General features: G+C 41.6%; 1 protein-coding gene across 1 annotated transcript; it reads right to left on the bottom strand.

The window, feature by feature from the left end:
• Positions 1 to 11,161: 11,161 nt before the first annotated feature.
• Positions 11,162 to 13,348, bottom strand: mid1ip1l (MID1 interacting protein 1, like). Its single transcript, XM_024387637.2, has 2 exons — positions 13,203 to 13,348; positions 11,162 to 12,662 (listed from the first exon to the last, which is right to left on the bottom strand). The coding sequence occupies exon 2, from the start codon at positions 12,570 to 12,572 to the stop codon at positions 12,084 to 12,086; it is 489 nt and encodes a 162-aa protein (XP_024243405.1). The 5' UTR covers positions 12,573 to 12,662; positions 13,203 to 13,348; the 3' UTR covers positions 11,162 to 12,083.
• Positions 13,349 to 24,401: the final 11,053 nt, after the last annotated feature.

The raw sequence follows: 24,401 nt of genomic DNA, 5'->3' as shown, positions 1-24,401 counted from the left end.
CTGAACACACTTAACAGGATAGAGGGAGTTTTGTTGATACTGAGAACGGAATGTATATGTTTTTAAATAACATTCTTAGAACTTTCTCTGAACATTACTAAAGTTTTCTTATGGGAAGTCTTCTTATCATTCTCTGAATAATTTAAGAACATGACTTGAAATAGAACCATGAGGAAATGTTATGCTGAAGTACTGAAATTCAACACAGAAGAACATTGTTTCTTAACGTTCTTGGAACAATTTGAGAACATTACTTTAAATAGAACCATGAGGAACCTGTAGGAAACATTATGCTGAAGTACTGAAATTCCCACAGAAAAATGTTTCTTAATGATCTCTGAACTATTTGCGAACATTCCCAATGTCAAACCAGTTGGAGAATGTTTCTAGAACATTACCAAAATTGAAATGAAATGTAACTATGTTTGAACTCTAAGGAAATGTTCTGTTAAAGTAATAAATACCAAGAAAATGTGCGAAGTGTTCCAAAGCCAAGCAACTATCCTGCACCGTTCCCAGAACGTTGTGGGAAGGTTGTATGTGAAATAACCGTAGGACAACCACACTCTCACCAAACATATGGTTCTCAGAACGTTATGTGCTATCTGGGTGTATTATATTTACAGTCAGTTGCTCTGAGCTCATTTTAAGATAACGCTTACCACAACCTTTTACATTTTAGATCGTATTGTGTAAGTCTAAAGGAAGACCGATAGATAGGTGTGGTGCGAGGCACACAAAGGTTCGCTGGAACATGGTCGTAATCCTCTGACTGGTGATAAATCGACCTCTTGAAGAGGTGTATGTAACCTACCCAATCTTATCATCAGCCTAATGACCATGATTGCCAATAACATCAAAAAATGTATCGCCTAAATAGGCCCACTGTAAATTATAAATGAACTTCTCTGAAATATCATTCAGAACTTGCACTGTCAAGCAAATATCCATCTTTGTATGAAATTCAAAGGTACACAGCATGACTCAAACCCCAGCATGGTGCTGTGATAAGGATTTGATGATCTCCACAAAAGAGAACGAGTGACCCAGTCTCGTGCCATAAATCAGTAAAGCTGGAGGGGTGCAAAGTGTAGAAGCCTACCTGCGTCAAGTCACGGCCTTCTTGCTGTATCACAACTAGTTTTAATTTAACTGGGTTTGGTTTTTGCAATTGAAAATACTTGTCTTTTTTTTTTTACCTTTATTTAACTAGGCAAGTCAGTTAAGAACAAATTCTTATTTACAATGACAGCCAACTGGGGAACAGTGGGTTAACTGCCTTGTTCAGAATGACAGATTTTTACCTTGTCAGCTCGGGGATTAAATCCAGCTACCTTTTAGTTACTGGCCTGACGTTCTAACCACTAGGCAAGTCTATTTATTGCCACCCGCCGCTGCCAATGCTGATGATGATATAATTCTGCGTAACATAATAAATGTGTCATTATAGGATATTTTAGAACACTCTTTGAAAAACTCTCTTGAGTATCCAGTATTTAAATTGTGATGCCCATATACATTTCTATTATCAAAATAGATTTTCCACCAGATGGCATTGTGTTGATAGAGAAACATGGGGAATTAGTTGCACTTACAAATGATGGAGTAGTTGTGATCAAGCTGTGCGTTGCACAAATATGCCTCCTGTGTCAAAGTTGCCAATGCGTGAGACATCTATATAGAACAGGGCTCTCCAACCCTGTTCCTGGAAAGCTATTCTCCTGTAGGTTTTCACTCCAACCCCAGTTGTAACTAACCTGATTCAGCTTATCAACCAGCTAATTATTAGAATTAGGTATGTTAGATTAGGGTTGGAGCTAAAACCTACAGGACAGTAGCTCTCCAGGAACAGGGTTGGAGAGCTTGTTATAGAAGGATCTATCCTGGGGCTGTCCCAGACAGTCCTTGATTAGAGGGGCACAATTAAAACATGCAGTGGATCTAGATTAGAAGTCCAGAGTTGAGTTTGAAGGGTCTATCTATCCTATACTTTTTTTTCCCCATTTTCCCTTTTTTTTTTCATCTCCCATTCTGTTACACTAATGACAGAGTTAAACTGATTTAGACCTGTGACACCTGTAAGAGTTGAATACTCCTGGGATAGACCATTGAGACAGTGTTTCTATAAATGAAATGTGTGCCTTCACCTGATCTGTCTTGAAGAAAGGATGTATTCACATGTCATGTTTGCATTGTACGCTTGGAAACTTGCAAGTACCAGGGTGCCAGCGGGGTATATCTAAAGCTGCCTGTTAATATCTCCTTGTCATATGTGTTCCTCTCACTGTCTCCAAGGGTGCTTTTCCAGATGATAGGTGCATCTGACAGCCTGGATGTCATCCTGGTTAGGTTTCCAGGGATGTAATACAGGAAATATTGATATGCAACTAAGCCATGATAGCATATCTCGTGGGATTTCTCATGAAGTCATAAAAGGTGTTGGTCACTGAGCAAAAATGACAAGACATGAGTGAAAAGCTTTTTAAAACCTCGGAGTACATGTACAGTACCAGTCAAAAGTTTGGACACCTACTCATTCCAGGGTTTTTCTTATTTTTTACTATTTTCTACATTGTAAAAGTTACTGCTTATTTGAGCTGTTCTTGACATGATATGGACTTGGTCTTTTACCAAATATCTTCTGTATAACACCCCTTCCTTGTCACAACACAACTGATTGGCTCAAACGCATTAAGAAGGAAAGAAATTCCAAGGCACGCCTGTCAACTGAAATGCATTCCAGGTGACTACCTCATGAAGCTGGTTGAGAGAATGCCAAGGGTGTGCAAATCTGTCATCAAGGCAAAGGGTGGCTACTTTGAAGAATCTAAAATATAAAGTATATTTTGATTTGTTTAACACTGGTTACTGCATGATTCCATATGTGTCATTTCATAGTTGTGATGTCTTCACTATTATTCTACAATGTAGAAAATAGTAAAAATGAAGAAAAACTATTGAATGAGTAGGTGTGTCCAACCTTTTGACTGGTACTGTATGTCAACACACAGATTCAGCAGCCAGCATGGCTAAAACATGACACTGACATACCAAAAGAACAAGCCCCTCATTGCGGGGGCCCCCTTTATACATTTTGTGCACTTTGCAACCCCCAAAGTTACTATAGTTCAGTACTTCTGCAACACTTCTTCTGTACAGTCTGACAGAGCTAGAGTCAATCAATTCCTTCTAGGTAGCAAGTTCCTTACAGATATGAATGTTCCAAGAGTGAACCCTTAGTTAACATAGCCCCCTAAAACCTACATGACAATAGCTCTCCAGGAACATAGTTGGAGAGCCCTGTTATAGAATGACACTGTTTAACTCTGTCATTATTGTAGCAAAATGGGAGATCAAAAAGTAAAGGATAGATAGACCCTTCAAACTCAACTCTGGACCTCGAAGCCAGTTCCACTGCATTTGTTCATTCTCCTCCTCTAACCAGGGACTGATTTAGACCTGGGACACCAGGTGGGTGCAATTAATTATCAGGTTGAACTGAAAACCAGCAGGCTCCGGACCTCGTAGGGTTAGAGCTGAATACCCGTGGTCTAGGGGTATGTACATGCAATGATGTGAAGATATATCATTGTTTTATATGCTCAACTGCTTTGAAAAATGTGTTTTCTGTACAATCATACTTGATTTATCTATAATATCCATACTGTGTAAGTGATTATCAAAAATCTGGCAATTGGATGCCAAAGATTGCATACATTTGAATGCTTTGACAAGGGTGGAAGGCTCAGCTGCTGATAGCCCTGTAAATTGAGCGTCATGACATCATACATGGATCCAGATTTGAGATCCACCCATTCACCGAGCCCCTGGGATCCTGCTGCGTTCATTGGCCATCTGTTGTTTTAGGGCAGTGAATTCTGATTGGTTTTAAACGAGGGCAAGTCTCTACAAGACCTGCTGACTGACTAACATGGAAAAGAGAAGGAAGAGAGAGCACAGAAGGCACGCAGTGGTTTTTCATTGTTCCTATATGCAGACCTTATTGACAAAAAAGGGCAGAATGGATAGCTTTAATACAGAAGATGATGTGACATATCAGTCAAGCTTTAGGGGGAGGGGAACAACGGATTGTTACATCAGCGAGATGGCCTCATTTTTACTCCGAATTAAACTGATATTATGAACTGGGTGGTTCGAGCCCTGAATGCTGGTTGGCTGACAGCCACGGTATATGAGACTGTATACCACGGGTATGACAAACATGTATTTTTACTGCTCTAATTACATTGGAAACCGGTTTATAATAGCAATAAGTCACCTATGGGGTTTGTGGTATATTGCCAATATACCATGGCTAAGGGCTGTGTTCAAGCACTCCGCGTTGCGTCGTGTGTATGAACAATCCTTAGCCGTGGTATATTGGCCATATACCACACCTCCTCGGGCCTTATTGCTTAAATATCACACCCTTGTCAAAATAAGACATTACATTAAAACATATAAACTCACTTTCCAGTTCTTTGCAAAACATATTTTAATCATGTTAGGAGTCTTTCCCTGCAGCTGCACCCTGTTGACAATTCTTTCAGAAATATTTGCATGTTCTTCCACAGAAGAGGTAAACCTGTTCTCCCAAATGTTCCTTAGGCTCCCTTCTTGTGGACCTCCTCTACCCCTTCCCTTTTGCCTACTTTCTCAAGGTTCATGGAGGTTGTCTGTAGTTTTTTTTCACCAAGCCTTGGGTTATGCAACAGTCTTCTTTGAAACCCACAAAGGGAGGTCCTGTTCGCTTGGCTTGTCTCTAGAACTCAGCCTAGAATACTCAATTTTCACCCGTTTCCTATTCAAAACGACTTACCATATCACTCTGCTGAGGACCACTCCATGATGCCCAGAATCTTAAATATGCTACAGCGGACACTTACTGTATAGTTCTCTGGTTTTCAGCCATTACTTTTTACTTCACCAGTCATTGTAATTGAGAATATGAATGTGAAAGTCAAAATCTAGCAAATGAGAACATGTGTAGTCGAACATATTCCTTGACTCATGATTTGTAATGAAACTGCTTATTGACATCTTATTTTGATGTATTACTTGACTAATTGTTCAAATTAGAAATATACTTCCTCTTTTTGCCGTTTCATCTAAGGGTTTGCATGAAGGGGTTGTTTTGAACATCCGTACAAGTATACGCCACATATTGAATCATAAAAAGCCTCTTAGCTATCGACTACTCCACAGAGTCTTGCAAAGCAATGCACGAGCAGTTCACAGACAGACATGCTGAGCAATGCAAAGATGACACTGTTGCTCATCATTGCAGGTATTATTAATACTCTGACCTCCAATGCCACTGTAGTTGGTTAATCTGCTGCTATCTTTGACTTAACGGACACATACTCTAAGCTCCTGAGGGATAAATATATCAGGAGACTTAGGAGGGAGAGTAACGGTCTGTCACATATATTTCCACATCAGATTTCACACTGTAATTGACCAGCCTTGGCCAGACTGTTGCATTCAGACAATCAATCAGCACGTATACAGCAGGCTCTTTATAGTCTAGACACCACTTGCAGGTCATGGATCACAGATGCACTTTTGAACTTTATATCTTGATTTTGTTCACGTGTCAATGGAGAAAGTTATTTTCAAATCTCATGTGCATCTTATAGCAGCATATTCCCTAACAGCTAGACTATTAATGCTGGTTTGAATCCTTAAAATGACTTGATTGTGTTTTATAGAATATAAGGTAATGTATGTGGAGGAGAGAGCTCCCTTGATTTGGGTTATCTTACAAGGGGAAAAGTGAGTCTGCAGTGAGAGTTCAGGTCTTGTCTTGTGGAAGAGCTCATGGTGGAATTGCTGACTTGCTCCATGCACACACGTAGCCGTTGCCATTGTCTTGTCCTTGTCTTGCAGATTAGATTAATTGAAATTTCCCCGCCAAGGATGGATGCAAGCACTGACCTGTGGAGAACTCAGCCTTTTAATCTGTCTCTGTATCCTCCAAGCTCTGCCATTGAGAACAGGCCTCCTCTACATGGGGGTTGAAAGGCCAGTGAAACTGATGCTTATCATCTGACAATTACCGTAAGCTGATTCCTAGTAGAAAACAAAGACATTTGTGCTATAGATATATGTGGTGGGCAAAGATAACCCTGGGAAAAACGGAGTTTCAACAACAGAATACATTCCATGCGTATCTACTGTAGCCTGGTATATTTACCTCACATACAGTACAGAATTGACATAGGATCAACGTAGGTACACAATACCAGTGAAAACAAGGATCTTTTATTGACCTAATTAGATCAAGCTAATAGAGCAGTGGTGTGTACAGGGCTGGGTGGGCCTTCAGTGCGTTGCGAGAGACACTCTGTGTCAGACACTGGCCGTTAACAGAGCCAGCTGGGCTCGACGCCCACTCGCCTGTTACGTAAGTGCCAACATTCCGTGCCTATACGTTCTGCACAAAGAAGGCATACTGATCATGCTAAGTCTGTCCAAGGCAGGAGAGAGGCCAAGCTCCTACTCACCTGAAGGGGATGATGCTGTGCCAACAATGAATACTGACCGCTCAGATAACAGGGAGATCTGGGTGGATTTCCTCCTGTCCTATTGGTATATACACACAAGCCAGAGACCAGATTCCCCTTGTAGACAAACTAATGTTTCTTCCCCCCCAAAGGAAACCTTTAAAACCCATTATTTGATTTACTTGTCTTGTTAACTGACCATTCAGAATCTCAATATCTATAGGCTTGTGTTCCACACACACACACACACACACACACACACACACACACACACACACACACACACACACACACACACACACACACACACACACACACACACACACACACACACACACACACACACACACACACACACACACACACACACACACACACACACACACACACACACACACACACACACACACACACACACACACACACACACACACACACACACACACACACACACACACAGAGCACAGAGGATTGAGATGGTACAAGAAGGGCCTGGCACAGCCCAGCCTCTATGAAGGCTGGGGGGGCCTGGCTGGGCACTGAAGGACCTCAGTGGGAAAGCATCTGCCCAAATGAGAACACAGTGTTCCCAACTCCACAACTGCTTCCCAGGCTGCTAGAACAAAAGACTTGCAGCCAATCCGAGTAAATTGAGCAAAGATGGCCTTCTCCACCTTTTTACTGATAAAGCGTTAGGGTTGCTTTGTTTTTCAAATATGGCATGCAAAGATTGATCACTGAGAAAACCATAGATGAGATTGCTAAGCAATGCATGATTTGACTCAAAGCATGCATTGCTTGGCATCCTTTGACATTATTATGCAGACTTTATTTAGTATTATCAACCACTATGCATAGTTAACTAAATTGATTATCATACTTACAAATCTGAGACAAATATCAGTCCATTTCTAGTATAAAGGCTTAAAATGCCTTATGTGCCTTTATGAGCATAGTTCAAGGACAGGCACTTTTTATTGCTAAAACCATTATGCAGATGGGTAACTTGTCAAATGTACTTCCTGAAATACTATCCACTTTGGTGAGGGAGGGAAACTCCCTGTAATTTCCTTGGCTTTATTTTCTTCCAATGTCCTCCTCACCATTTAAGAGGTGTTCCCATTGCCAGGAATGTTAGTAATGACTTGATAGAGCATGCTGGTTCTCATAAGACTTGTGCAGTACAAGGCAGGGTATTGTAAGGCTACGCCCCATTTGCTGTTGTGTAAGCATATCCAGCCAGGTTATTTGACTAAATAGCAATGCCTAGAAACACTAACAGTAGACAGCCAGGCTGTATACATTACAATACACAGGAACCCTACAAATGACTTCCAATTAGAATGACCTGTTTACTTGCTGGTTGACCAATGGACTCCAAAGACCTGATGTGTTTTTTTTTGCTATTACTCCCTGTGAACTTGGATATTTCATTCAAGCATGCCAGTATGTTTCAATCAAACATATTCAGTATGCAGGTGTTTACTCTTGGAGCAGCACTGTTGACATAGTGAGGCGGGAATATACCTGAGCAAGCAGTTGATTAAACCAGAAACAGGCCATGCCAATCAGTTAAAGATAGACACCACCGCTTTGCAACTGAGTAAGGGCTCAACTCAATGAATTGACCTTCAGCAACAATTCAGGACAGGTCATCCATTTGATTTGGCCATACATTCGTCCACTCTACCTCGTGAAGATTGCTATCTGAGAGCCCTGTCTGTGTGGCTGTGTGGTTAAATGTCTAGCCCGTGCCAGATGAAAGTGTTGCAGCAGTTGAGCATCCGTTGTCAGCGACTACTAGCAGGGAACAGGAGGTATGGCTGGGGCAGCTGGCTGAGATGGGCCAGCCAACGGGACCGCTCCCTGCCAAGTGTCAGTGATCACGCCGTCGCACGCTGACCCACGGCATGGGCAACAGATTCACAATTTATAGAGCCTCAGAAGGGTCTTGCAACACAGACACTCTCATGTGTCCGTCAGTGTTGCTCCGCTAGCCAATTCCCCCTTGGTCACATTGCACTGCATCCATTCCCCTTCAGAGAGAGAGAGAGAGAGAGACAGAGAGAGCTGGCAAAGCACTCATCTCCATAACCTCGACACCAGTGTCAAGAGTTGAGTATCAAGGACATACAGCCAATTGTCTTGCCGTTACATAGAGATGGCTTTGTTACTTAAAATACCGAGCACCTGGTTAGATTTGGACAGTTACTGCATTCAACTGTCGCTGCATTTGTCAGACACTCACAGGCCATATGTAGACAAGAAATATTGCAGTGTTTTCAAACGTGACTCTTGGTTCATAATCATGTCCCAATTGCTGACAGACCATGGTGAAATGTATCACAACCACACCATGTGAAACTTACTCAAATCTGAGAGGCAATGAGTGTGATCGTACCCCTTGGCTGTATAGAGTTTCTGAAGACATTTAGTTGGTCCTAACGGTCAGTGCTGATCAATGTGACTATAGGGGCCTCACGCCATTTAGGAAAGGGATTCAGATATTATGCTATTAAAAAACATTTTCAATTCTTGAAAGTACATTTTCAATCCATTCATTTAATTTCAGTTCTGATCCTGAAATTACTAAGAAATGAACCCCATTTTGTTTGGATCACTGTATTCATCCAGTCACGCTCCACAGACAAAGGTCAACAATAATCTCCACTTGAGTATTCAGTCCATTGACTATATCAACAAATGGTGCTAAAATGTGTCTCCCGCACACAGACAACTTATCCTCTCTGATAGCCAACAGTCGTGGGGACGTAACGTGAAGAAACCCAATTTCCATTCATATCAACAGCCTGACCAGCTGTCCCACTATTTGTGGTTGACCCAGTTCACTTGAGTGGGCTGAAGGATTGACCAACTTTGCTACAGCGATTTTTTTGTCTGGATGTTTCCCGGCATACATTGAGAGCATCTACAGAGAAGACTCAGGAACCCAGCTTCATATAAATGTGCTCTCGTAGTCATAGCCTAATGCATGAGACTTTCAAGCCCCAACGTGCTTTATGTTGGGTCAGAGTAGCCCTTTTAGCAGTGCTCTCTCACCCCTCCTGTCCCTCTCAGTCTCTGCAATCTTTTAATCACTGCTGTGCCTTTGAGGGGGGAAAAAAGCATTGTTACCCTATTGGCTGCTGTTGGTGGAGCTGTTGTTGGTGGAGCTGTTGCTAAGGGAAGGGGTTGAGAGGGTAATGGTGGGAGATTGCCGTTTGAGGAAGCCATATGGATAATTTGTGTTTGATACACATCAAGCATAGATATGAGGTCTAGAATTATTGGCAACTTTTATAAATATGAGCAAAAAAATATTTTACAAATACAAATACTGAGCTATATTGTACTCCAAAAAAACTAAAATACAAATACTGAGCTATATTGTACACTCAAAAATATACTCAGAGATGAAGTGCTAAAAATTCTCTAAAAGATAGGGGTCGAAAGTATTGGCACCCCTGTTTTCAATACTCAATACACCCTGAGCCTTGAAATAATTTACATTTTGAGCATACAATATAGCTCAGGGCGTGTATTATATATTTTTTGCTCATCTTTATAAAGAATTTGACATATTTTGTGTTGATTTTACAAACGATAACGGATAATGCCTCCATTGGGTTAGCCTCTACATCTGCATTGCTTGCTCTTTGGGGTTTTAGGCTGAGTTTTTTGTAGAAGTACTTTGTGACATCTGATGTAAGCTGTATACATACATTTGATTAAAGTAATTCAATGACCCATAATTAAGAAAAATGTCATGAAAGTAATAGTCTTGTTTCAGCGCTTTGAGAAGTGTTCTGAATGATTAAACAGAGCAATATTCTTTAGGTCAAAAAAACAGATTTATGCCATGAATCTCTAGCTGTATGCTCCTTTTTATTAATCCCATCTCTTGTCCGAGTCAAACAAGATTGTGTGATATGCAGGTTGAACAATTGCAAGCTGATTGTTGAGGACACTTGTTAAACAGCCATTGATATTTTGACTGAGGAACAAGGAAAACAGTCATGAACTCCTAGGTTAAATCAGTCCTGTGTTTATGACTCAATGGCATACGAAAGCACTGTAAATCAGTTATAAACCTACATTTCCTTAACCAGGCCCACTGCAGCAGAAATGCTGCCATCACTTGCATGAGAAGTCACACCTTAGGGAATTGAGCCATGAGCTCAACACAGGAAATAGTTAAGGGTCAAATGACCACAGATAACCCCAGCTAGAAGTTTCCCTTCCAGCTAAATATTACTAACAGATATACAATAACTGCAGCAATGTTCACCCAAGGTCATTCCAGGGCAAGTGGCAGGGCTCATGGTGCACCATAAGCCTCATACTATGCAAGTTAGTGCCCAGACTTGCAGTAAACTTTCAAGGAGTCTGTATTGTAACGAAGACAACAGCAATTGTACAGAACAGAAATCAGTGCTCATGTTATGTCAAAGTCACCTTCTAGTCTTTACAGGAATCTGCCACAAACATCAGCAAGTAACATTTGGAATGCAGACCAAGCGAGAGCCTACGATATAGAGACTGACAACTAAACCAGGGATGAAACTACGAGAATGGAAATGGCATACCCATTGACAAGTCTAGTCAATACCACTCCTTGACATTACCTGCACACAAATTTGAGCTGAATACAAAACAGGAGTTTAAGTCTTTATTTAGTTGTACTGCATTTGTGCGCAATATAAAAATTGAAATAACCAAGGACAACACAGAAAGGAATAGTGTTACAATACCATCACTCCAAAAAGGGCAGGTTGACATTTTTATACCAATCAGACAATGTGGACAAGATGGGCATCGGAGCAGGACTTGAGTTATAGAAATTCAAGGCACAGCATGTTTCATCAGGAGTGCTACAGACATGAATACATCATTACTTTTTTTTTTTTTAAATAAAAAGGCCCTTAAAAACAAGCCCATATGCTAAAGTGTGCTTTACATTTTAAGGAGGGACAGAACAACCAGCATTCTAAATACTCCTGCAGTCAAATCTTTTTAGAGACATTTACAAAAGACATGGCATACAGACACCCAGTTCCTTTGACATACACGTGAATCCACATTGAATGTTTGGACTTGAAATGAAGACTGATGGTCATCTACCTACCAGAGCCATGATTCAACAAGACTCCAAATACGATACCAACAACTCTGTAAACAGCCAATAAGCATGAAATGTCAACACTGATAAACTTACAATGCAGTTCAACCAATCAGACATGGCCTTAAACATTCAGGAACATGTGCAGGTGTCAATCAGATTGGTTTAAATGTATGATTAGTGGAGTTTTGGGAAGCAAGAGACGAGAGGGGGTGGCGTGTCACTACTCAAGTCAGGATTGAAAGACAAGTAGCTCAGGGCCCGGTATCCCAAAATAATCTTTAGGCTAAGTTCATCATTAAAACCATAGGATCCTATGGTTCTAACAATTAACTAAGCCTTAAGATGCTCCCGGGAAACCAGGCCCTGGTCAGTACACCGGTCCCTGGTCAGTTGCACTAAGTCTCCGATAACACCACTGTGTGAGTCAAGCAGTCCAAGGGCAGTTAAAAGTGACCCTATCTCATAAAGTTACCACCTCCGATCTCCCTCTTGTAGCGGTTGGTGAGGTGGTCTGCTTGCACTGTGAGTTTTGACAGGACGCCAAACAGTCCCCTGAGGTGGTAGTGGAACTGGCCTTCCAGATCAGAGCCCTCTTCACCAGGGAGCTCCCCAATTATCAACTGCTGCTCCTCTTGCTTGACAGCCATTTCCAGGAAGCTGGCCCCACCGCTCATCTCCCGCTTCAGCAGGCCCCACTCCATGTCATTCTTGATGGACTTGAGGAGGAGGTAGTGCTCGTACATGTCCTTCTGCTTGTTAGGGTAGGGAGGCTCGTTCTCCACCACCACAACCTGCTGGCTCTCCTGCACCTCCAGGGGCACATCCCGCAACAGGCTGGGTACCATGATGGTCTCATCCATGTTGTTGGTTGCAGCGATGAAGCGGTGCATCACATTGAGGAGGGAGTTCTTGTTGCTGGCCGGGTCACTGCTAATTTGCATCATTGTGGAGGTTTTGGCAAGACTTGGGTTTGCAGGAAACAGGTGGAGTAAGGTCAAGTTTTATGTTAAGGCTGACTGATGATCTAAATGTCACTGTGGAAATAGAAACATTGAAGCCATGAGACAAAAGAATATTGCATCCCAGCGCTATAAAGAAAGGCCATTGGTCAACAGAATACAGCCACACTAATAGAAAGGTCTACTAAATAAATAGGCCATCACATCAGCCTACTAAGAACGCAGCAAAAGGCATGTACCACTATCGTCTGCTTATGACATTTTCAGCTGGTAAAGTAAGCGTGGCTACACAACAGTAAATGGAGACATGAACAGAATGAAGAGCCACTTCATAAACACAGGGCTTAAAGGCTTAATCTGACTACTGCGTACCAGAGTATGCTATGGTTTGGGATGCCAATGACATAGAACAGAATGTCCACACTAAAACGAAGGTAGCCTAATGCTATCAGAATTTTTTTTTTCCCGCAATGTTGCGAACAAACAAGGCGTTATACATTTAACCGGTAGCGCTTCATATGCAATCTTGTATAGTATCAACTTGACCTTGGCATATTTACAGAAAACTGAGAGCGCCCAAATAAACGATAAGTCTCGAACAAAACAAATACTGACCTGTGCAAACTCTTTCTTGATAATATTCCTTGCTCCACCCGCTCGTACAAAAACAAGTATGTAAATACTTCCTCGGCTTTTGTAGCCAGACGTGGACCTTTATAGTGGGCACGCCGGCTAGAAAAAAACGACCTCTCCCACTTCACGGTTTCAATGGCGCAATAGGATAGTATTGAGGAAATGGGGCGTTAACTTTAGGTTACTGACAGTAATAAAAAGCAATCAGAGAGCACATTATTTTGTGAGCTTGTCCGCAGCAAAGACCCGCAGTAATGTTACCGTGTTTTTAAGCTTGATACATTGTTTCAAAAATCATAATGAGAGAATCGGTGTTTGTATATGGCAACTATTTTAGTTCTAATCACGAATGGTCATTTCAATGCACTCGTTTTCTAAAATATATTTTATTATTATTAGCCTATTACCCTATTATGTAATAGTCCACAATATAGTAGGCCTTATGTGCCTATTTATTACGAGTCCTATCCTACTTTTGCTCTCATAGCCTAGGCCTACTAAATAAGATACAAGCACACAATGAAACGGCTGACATGATTAACTAGAATGCTTGAAACTATGATAGTTCAGTGTATACAGACCAGGCCAGTCTTGCTTCATAAATAATTAATGACATGCTGTCATATGAAAATAAAGAAGTGGACTGACTTGAAAAGTTACCTTGGCCACAAATTGTGTGAGACAATTGGATCCATAGGATAATTGGGGTCTATTTTCTAAAGGCTCTGTGTGAGTCACAGCCTTTTAGAAATCACTAAGGGTTTACAATACTGTCATCTGGTGTTCATTTCAACACATGCCACATCCATGCTGAAATGGAGTGGTAAATTCAAGCATAGATACATAGTATGGTAGAAATAACTCAAAATCAGATTTTGCTTTGCATTTTACTAGCTTTTCATTGATTTAAACATTCTATTTATACAGCTTTTGTTGTATAGCATATGATTATAATAACTAAACATGCTCATTTATGAACAGTGATTGCATTGCTGTTTTTGCTGGGATACTGTGGTTATAGGTATTCAGAGCTGTATTTAGTACGTTACAGCCTTATTCTAAAATTGATCAAATAAAATAAAAATATTAATCAATCTACACACAAAACCCCATAATGACAAAGCAAAAACAGTTTTTTAGACATTTCTGCAAATGTATTACAAAAAAATATATATATATTATTTACATAAGTATTCAGACCCTTTGCTATCAGACTCAAAATTGAGCTCATGTGCATCCTGTGTCCATTGATCATCCTTGATTGGAGTCCACCTGTGGTAAATTCAATTGATTGGACGTGATTTGGATAGGCCCACACCTGTCTATATAAGGTCCCACAGTTGACAGTGCATGTCAGAGCACAAACCAAGCCATGAGGTCGAATGAATTGTCTGTAGAGCTCCGAGGCAGGATTGTGTCGAGGTACAGATCTGAGGAAGGGTACTATAACATTTCTGCAGGATTGAAGAGCCCAAGAACACAGTGGCCTCCATCGTTCTTAAATGGAAGAAGTTTGAAACCACCAAGACTGAGCAATCGGGGGAAAAGGGCCTTAGTCAGGGAGGTGGCCAAGAACCCGATGGTCACTCTGACAGAGGTCAAGAGTTCCTCTGTGGAGATGGGAGAACCTCCCAGAAGGACAACCATCTCCTCAGCACTCCACCAATCAGACCTTTATGGTAGAGGGGCCAGAAGGAAGCCACTACATGACAGCCCGCTAGGAGTTTGCTGAAAGGCACCTAAAGGACTCTCAGACCATGAGAAACAAGATTCTCTGGTCTGATGAAGCCAAGATTGAACACTGTGGCCTGAATGCCAAGCGTCATGTCTGGAGGAAACATGGCACCATCCCTACGTTGAAGCATAGTGGTGGCAGCATCATGTTGTGTGGATGTTTTTCAGCAGCAGGGACTGGGAGACTAGTCAGGATCGAAGGAAAGACGAACGGAGCAAAGTACAGAGAGATCCTTGATGAAAACCTGTTCCAGAGCACTCAGGACCTCAGACTGGGGCGAAGCTTCACCTTCCATCAGGACAACGACCCTAAGCACACACCCAAGACAACGCAGGAGTGGCTTCGGGACAAGTCTCTGAATGTCCTTGAGTGGCCCAGATCTAACATTTCCGGAGAGACCTGAAAATAGGTGTGCAGCGACGCTCCCCATCCAACCTGACAGAGCATGAGAGGATCAGCAGAGAAGAATGGGAGCCACTCCCGAAATACAGGTGTGCCAAGCTTGTAGAGTCATACCTAAGACTCAAAGGCTGTAATCGCTGCCAAACGTGCTTCAACAAAGTACTGCGTAAAGGGTCTAAATACTTTTGTAAATGTGATATTTAAAATTTTTAAAATTATAAACATTTGCAAATATTTCTAAAAAAAACAGTTTTTGCTTTTTCATTATGCGGTATTGCATGAAGATTGATGAAGAAAAAAATACAATTCAAACCATTTTAGAATAAGGCTGTAACGTAACAAAATATGGAAAAAGTCAAGGGGGCTGAATACTTTCCGAATGCACTGTACATTACAATGCATACACAAAAACACGTTCAAGTTGCAATCACAAGTAAAAATCAAGGCATTAATGAAACTGAAGGACTTTTGTTGATTCATTTGCATAGGTAGGGTATGGGTCACTTTTAATATCTCTGTCTTGGCCTGTGGAATAGAGAGAAGGTGGGTTCTTCGGGTGGATCTGCCTGACACTTGTCCTCGACAGACGGGTAACCAGTCTCTGAAGGGGTACTTGAACAGGAAGACAGTAAAGTCCAGACACAGTTTCTCTCTTCGCTTCAAATCTAATCAAATCCAATTTTATTTGTCACATACACATGGTTAGGAGATGTTAATGCGAGTGTAGCGAAATGCTTGTGCTTCTAGTTCTGACAATGCAGTAATAACCAACAAGGAATCTAACCTAACAATTTCCCAACAACTACCTTATACACACACAAGTGTAAAGGAATGAAGAATATGTACATAAAGATATATGAATGAGTGATGGTACAGAACGGCGTAGGCAAGATGCAGTAGATGGTATAGAGTACAGTATATACATATGAGATGAGTAATGTAGGGTATGTAAACATTATATGAAGTGGCATTGTTTAAAGTGGCTAGTGATACATTTTTCATATGGAGTAAGGGCAGTGATAGTGAAGTCAGAGCATCCTTGTATCCAGGAAATGCCGTGCAGAGGCTGCTTCTGCAAGCACGCTTCTGTATGCGCTCGAGTTGGTCAGAGAGGCCTTGAGTCAAGGAGCTGTGCCAAGCTGGTGCGACATACTCTAGGCAGGGTCAAACATAGCATAGTGTAGATGGCTACCAGGTCCATTTGTGGTACGTTAAATCTTCTAAATCATTGATTAGATTTGGTCTTTCCTATGCAGATTATTTTATCAGGGTTTTGTCTGCAGAGAAAAGTCTTGGCTGGGCCGCCTAAGTGTTTTTTCGTGCTGACTATGTCTAAACAGTAATTTTTCAGTGTAAACTTAAATGACTTAAACCAGATATAATCTACGTAGAAAAGATAATGGACCATATTTTTTAATAAGATCTTTTTTGAGAACTAACAGTTCTTAACAGGGAGATTCTAAAATTCAAATAATTAAGCATTCAGGAGTATTTTTATCATGGCATGGGGCCCCCATTGATTTTGTTATAATGTTTGAGTCACTCAGATAGCATAAGCCATGACAAAATGTATAGAATTGAGGAAATTACCTTTAAAACAGCTACATTTTGTCACCAGCCAACAGGAGGGCCTCTAAAATGTTTGGTCCATGGTCACGCCCATGGACACGAAAACACACACAATGACACACTTTCACAGACTTGCAGGTTTTTCTCATCTATCATAAGGAGACATGAAGGGGGCGGGTTTCTCATAAATGTTACAGGATCTTGCATTTTAAAGGGTTTAGGGCAATGTCACTTCTATGGACCTATTCTTATAGAACAGTTAAGGTTGCTTTTGGTGTGGAGATATTATCCCCTGTACAATTATGGATTAAATTTAAATCATTAACATATATTTCCAGCGATTGTCATTGTCTCTGGCAGCACTGTCAATAACTGTAAGGAAGATCAATAAACCTAACAGTGCTCCCTGGGCCACACCCCCTGTGAGTTCTTGCCAGTCAGAGGCAATCTTGATAGCCCACACTAGTGGTGTGCTGGTCAGCTATTTGTTCACCCGCACCCGCCCCCAATTGCTAATAACCCATCTGCAACTGCCTGACAATATGTGATAAAGTGAAAATCTGATGCCTGCATCCCACCCTAACCCGCTAATATAGAAAATGTGCTGTAGGCTAGTCAGAGATGGCCGGGGGGCATAATTTTTTTGGCCTGAGTTAGATACACAATACAGTATGTGGAGAAAAAGCCCATGGCTTTATTTGATGGTCTAAGGGGATGGGACAATTTTACAATATTGTCATTCAAATGGACCAGGTAAGAAATTGTGTCTGTTATGCTGCATGTATTAATACTAATTTATGAGATATACTTGTAATTCTGAGACAGACATGTAAAGTTAGCATATGTTTGTTAATATTTATTTCATTCATTTCATTTAAATTGGGAAAACTGGGATTGGTACATACACATATCTCAATGCATTTCTTTAAAATCAAGATTGCTAAAAAAAAATCCCCCAGTGTGAAGACCCCCACAATCAACAATCACTCCTCTACGGAAAATAAACAATTTTGGCAATCCCAAAACAATTACAAACAAATGGCCCGGGCCTTACTACATTGGGAGCTCCTTTAACAGCCGGTTTCTGGTACCTAACATGTTCTCCCAAGGTGGCGTGCCTCTAGAAGAATTTCAAAGGGAGAGATACAAAATCCTTGTTAAACTCATCAGAATACTTGGTAGTGGACATTCTATCAGTCCTGGAAGAGAAAATAAACTTTCAGTTCGTTTTCACGATGCGAAATCTTAATCAATCTTCAAAATCTTAATCAAATATTTTAATTCTGCCTTTTTCTGAATTACTTTGTGTATGCTGTCTTCCTATCTTGGGAGACCTTAATTATGTACCTCACTTCCCTTTTTTAATCGAGCTTGCTGCAACTGGCCACTGCAGGAGGCCTCGATAACACCTACTAAAGTTGAAACCATCCCAGAGTTCTTTCAACTAGTCTCATCTTATCGTCAAGGCCTGTTGCATTTGACGTATGGCTTGCGGTCTATACTTCCTGTCCCTGAGAGAATCAATAGTCAAAATATGAAATCTGTTATTTACACGTCCTGGGGTGCCAGTTTATCAGCTCTTTTGGTTCGGAGTCCTCATTCTACAAAAAAACATCTACTTGATTCCGTCTTTGACAGTGGTTTCATGTAATGGAAGTAGATTATATTTAGCATGAAATTATAATTTTATTTAATAATAATTAGATCATCATGTCAGCCAGGTTGACAATCTTATGTATTTATTGCTATTCTTAGCTGTGCGGTCTATTTTCTCTTACAGCCTGTTTGAGTTAAGCAAGTAGGCGAGTAAGCTACCACTCACTTTCACTGGTGGAGGCTTATCTACGAGTCCACAGGAAGCGTATCTTTAACCTAGATGTGCTGGAGGGGGAACGGAATGGAAATGACCTTCGATTCTCATGTGATTTGTATGTTAGGAGAATGAGAGAAATTTATAGTGCTTTGCAAATTTTCCCCATATATCTGGTCCAGAAGCAGCCCATCTCTCTGTTTAGCTGTTTATCTTTAACACACTAGTTTCAGATGACCACTCTACTGCATTATCTGAGTGCTTGCTAGAAGCTGCTAATAACACATTCATACTCTGAACCATACTGTCAACACTCCCTATAAACTCAACTTCAACTGATAGACCATGAGTACCATGAATCTTGTCTATGTTAAAACCTCTACCTCGGGTTAAACCCTTTTTCGTTGGATATCATTTTTGAATATTTCCTTCAGGATGAACAAATATACCTTCCGTTACTTTTAAGCACTCAGCATTGGCCATCATCTCCATTTCAATTTAGGCCTATTCTAAAAACCTTCCATGATCGTGGCGGTCAACCCAGGTCATCAAACTCTCTGGAGGAATCACTTTAACATTAGGGCGACTGTCTATCACTATAGACAGTGTCAGCGACACATATCTTTCGCGAGACCCAGTGCTGCTCTTAAACCATATGAGTCACACAATCACTCAATTAATCATACTGTCACACGTACAATTACACATAGCCGGCTCATGCATACCCTTTCGCTATCCTCCTTATACAGTTGAAGTCTGAAGTTTACATACACTTAGGTTGGAGTCATTAAAACTCATTTTTCAACCACTCCACAAATTTCTTGTTAACAATCTATAGTTTTGGCAAGTCGGTTAGGACATCTACTTTGTGCATGACACCATACATTTTTCCAACAATTGTTTACAAACAGATTATTTCACTTACAATTCACTGTATCACAATTCCAGTGGTTCAGACGTTTATTAAGTTGACTGTGACTTTAAACAGCTTGGAAAATTCCAGAAAATTATGTCATGGCTTTAGAAGCTTCTGATAAGCTAACTGACATAATTTGAGTCAATTGGAGGTGTACATGTGGATGTATTTCAAGGCCTACCTTCAAACTCAGTGCCTCTTTGCTTGACATCATGGGAAAATCAAAAGAAATCAGCCAAGACCTCAGAAAAATAATAATTGTAGACTTTCTTAAGTCTGGTTCATCCTTGGGAGCAATTTCCAAGCACCTTTAGGTACCACGTTCATCTGTACAAACAATCGTACACAAGTATAAACACCATCGGCCAACGCAGACGTCATACCGCTCAGGAAGGAGAAGTGCTCTGTCTCCTAGAGATGAATGTACTTTAGTGCGAAAAGTGCAAATCAATCCCAGAACAACAGCAAAGGACCTTGTAAAGATGCTGGAGGAAACGAGTACAAAAGTATTTATATCCACAGCAAAATGAGTCCAATATCCACTTAACCTGAAAGGCCGTTCAGCAAGGAAGAAGCCACTTCTACAAAACCTAAAAAAAAGGACAGACTGCAGTTTGCAACTGCACATGGGGACAAAGATCGCACTTTTTGGAGAAATGTCCTCTGGTCTGATGAAACAATAATAGAACTGTTTGGCCATAATGACCATCGTTATGTTTGGAGGAAAAAGGGGGAGGCTTGCAAGCCGAAGAACACCATCCCAACAGTGAAGGACAGGGTGGCAGCATCATGTCGTGGGGGTGTTTTGCTGCAGGAGGGACTGATGCACTTCACAAAATAGATGGCATCATGAGGTAGGAAAATTATGTGGACATATTGAAGCAACATCTCAAGACATCAGTCAGGAAGTTAAAGCTTGGTCGCAAATGGGTCTTCCAAATGGACAATGACCCCAAGCATACTTCCAAAGTTGTAACAAATTGGCTTAAGGACAACAAAGTCAAGGTATTGAAGTGGCCATCACAAAGCCCTGACCTTAATCCCAGAGAATATTTGTGGGCAGAACTGAAAAAGTGTGTGCGAGCAAGGAAGTCTACAAACCCGACTCAGTTACACCATCTCTGTCAGGAGGAATGGGCCAAAATTCACCCAACTTATTGTGGGAAGCTTGTGGAAGGCTACCAGAAACATTTGAACCAAGGTAAACAATTTAAAGGCAATGCTACCAAATACTAATTGAGTGTATGTAAACTTCTGACCCACTGGGAATGTGATGAAAGAAATAAAAGCTGAAATAAATAATTCTCTCTAGTATTATTCTAACATTTCACATTCTTAAAATAAAGTGGCGATCCTAACTGACTGGCTATGGTGTATGTAAACTTCCAACTTCAACTGTATGAAATAAACTAAAAGTGTATCTATCATATTCCATCAAAACGTACAAAAATTTACCGAATAATCTGTCAGAAAGGGCTTCAACAGAGTCTGTCACCCCCACTCTGCTCAAGAAATGAACAGAGAATTTGACCATGTAGAACTTTGCTCCTGCTCAGTTCATAAATTGAAAATAACTGTTAAATTGGAGTTTCACATAATGTCATTCACACCTGCTAATGTTTCAATTGAATCCTTCACCTCAACCACCGTGATTGTATTGCAATGCACTACACCCAAAGTGTGCCAAAAAGGGCTCTCTTGTGCGCAACCCAAGAATACAGAGTTCGCTCTTATCAATGTTTTTGTTACATTTACACACCAGACAGTATCAATCAAATTACATTTTAACCTATGTTATTCACTTAATTTGTAGTAGAGTCACACACATAGAGAGACAAGCAACAGAACTCTTAACATTACTTGTGAGGTGGAGCTTTACATGAAATGAATCTTTACAAAATAATATGAGAAGTCACTCACAACTTGTCGCCCATCCTGGTGATGTATCTACCCTGCAAAATACACAGGCAAAAAAAAAAATTGAAATTGGAGAAGAAAGAAAGATGATAACAGGGACAACCAGCATGGAAGTCATGAGCTAATGATCTAATTTGTTCTGTTCTCACATGTTGCACAGCCCGACCTGCTGCTACAACAACTATTTGTCCATGATGTTGATCCATGGTGCAAGTAAGAGACAGGGGTTGGTAAAAAATAATAAAATACAATGACAAAATACCATAAAGATCAATGTGTCAAAATAAACTATAAAATACTTGCATTTTGAAATGTATTTAATTAAAATACATACATTTTGTATTTTAAAATGCAGAAATAAATTTGCAAGTAGATGGCTCGAACAGCAACGACATTCTCAGTAACGGTTACAGAGATGTTTTACTTCTTGACTGTGATATGTTGTTGTTTATCTACCTTAGTTGAATACACTGACTGTAAGTCAGTCTAGATAAGAGTGTCTCCTAAATGACCAAAATGTAAATGTAATGTGAAAATAAACATACCAAAATGACCTGCAAAGCACACTGGGTATAACTATTGTCCTTGTTTCGGGGTCGGGGAGCAGAGTAATACTTTGCATGCTTTGCAATAGTTCATTTAGCAGACTGTCTTATCACACCATGGTGCCATCAGACTTCTGCTACCAATGCAAGGTGAAAGGGAGCCACAAAATTGTGAACCAATATAAAAAAAATGGTATTGAAAAGTATTTTGAAAATGTAAATTACAGCTCTCAAATGTATCTTGTTACAAAATACATAGGAGTGTAGTTCAGTCCTGTAACGTCTGTGTCCAACTCACACTCCCAAACACTTAGATCCCCAGAACGCAGCCCACTTTCCAGTTCACGCTCCAGATCCCAATCACCGGAATTCTAATCACCTGTTCACACACCTGCAAGTCATCATCCCACACTATTTAGTTCAGTTCCATGCATCCCATCAGGTATTGTTTGTTTTGAGACACCTCTTTTGGAACGCTGGTTGTTCCTGTCCTGCTCTCCTCCCAGGTATGATAGTTTTTGCCATTTTTTGGACCTACCGTGTATGACCTTCTGCCTACCCCTGGACCCAGCTATCTGCCTCCTCCTATGGCCCCTTTCAATAAACACCTTCTGCGCTTGAAACCAGCTCTCTGTCTCCTATCGTGTTCAGTACAGAATACCTCACTAAAAACGACAGATGGATTCAGCGGAGCTGCAGCTACGTCTAGCCCAATGAGAGGAAAGGATCGATGAACTCTTCGACCTCCTTCGCCAGTCCATTCCTGCTTCACCGATACCGGGAGTCGCCGCCCCTTCTCGTTCATCCTCCCCTATATCCATGCCTAGTAAATACGACGGCTTCCCAGGGAAATATCAAAGATTTCTCATACAGTGTAACCTGTACACAGACCATCACCACGCTGACTTCACCTCTGACAAAGACAGGGTGGACTTCGCCATCTCCCTACTCACAGGCATAGCTCTGGATTGGGTCACAGCTCTGTGGACCTCTCAGAGTTCTGATCTGTATTCTGAATCACGTTTCCACGCCCTCTTCAAGGAGGTGTTCGATCATTCAGTTTCAGGTCGTCACACCGGGGACCTGTTATGTGAGCTGCGACATGGATATCGGTCCACCACTGAGTATGCCCTTGAGTTCCGCACCAAGGCTGCCCGGCAGTGGATGGAGTGAACCAGCTCTCCTTACAGTCTACCGAAGGGGTAGAGGACCTTGGCCGCAGAGCAGATTTAACGGACCTCAACCAATACATCCGGATGTCCATATCCATTGGTGGACCGCAGACCTATACAGTCAGACGCCCATTGCCTGCGAGTCTTCCACGCCCTTCTCTCGTCCACCATGGTCCAATAGCCCCGAACCCATGCAACTCGGCCGCGCCCCTCTCACGCCTGCAGAGAGACAAGAGGTTACATGAAAACCTGTGCCTCTATTGTGGAGAGTAACTACCGACTCACTAGCTGTTTGGTTTGGTATCCCAGCTCTTCTTTCTGCTAATGGGGTCAGGAAATGGGGGGGGCAGGAAATGTCATTGACGAACAACTGGTACAACAGTTGAGAGTCAAACTAATCCCTGTTAATCCTCCCTTTAGGATTAATGCGCTGGACAGACAACCTCCTCGGAACTGGTCGTGTGACTTGCATGACCGAATGTATCACCCTTCAGATTGGCCTCGTTCCCTCTGAAGTCATTCAGTGAATGGTGTTGTCTTCACCTAAAGAACCCCTCATCCTCGGTCACCCCTGGCTAAGCCTTCACGACCCTGCCATCTACTGGCGACAAGGGGAACTGCTGTCATGGTCTCCCACCTAGGAACTGCTTCAGTCTACCCTGTCGAGCCACCTCTATAGAAGGATCGGAGTCTGCCATTCCAACCCACATCCCACCTGTATATGCCCAGTTTGAGTGTCTACAGCAAGAAAAAGGCGTCCATTCTGCCCCCTCATCGCCCGGAGGACTGCACGATCGACCTCCTTTCTGGGGCCTCACCCCCTAAGGGTCGGTCCTACCCCTTGTCCGGCCCAGAGAATGAGGCTATGGACACCTACATAGTAGAGGCCCTCGACATGGGATTATCCGTCCATCCACATCTCCAGCTGCATCCAGTTTCTTTTTTTGCGAAGGAAAAGGATGGTAGTCTCTGTCCCTGCATAGATTACCGACCCCTCAATGACCTGACCATCAAGAATTGCTTCCCTCTTCCTCTGATTCCGGCCACACTAGAACAAGTTGGACAAGCTACCATCTACTCCAAACTGGACCTACGTAGTGCTTACAACCTGGTCC

This window comes from Oncorhynchus tshawytscha, linkage group LG21, assembly GCF_018296145.1.
Source record: "Oncorhynchus tshawytscha isolate Ot180627B linkage group LG21, Otsh_v2.0, whole genome shotgun sequence".
Taxonomy (NCBI): Eukaryota; Metazoa; Chordata; class Actinopteri; order Salmoniformes; family Salmonidae; genus Oncorhynchus; species Oncorhynchus tshawytscha.
Note: the sequence above shows the minus strand (reverse complement) of the source record. Positions and strands in the feature narration are given on the sequence as shown.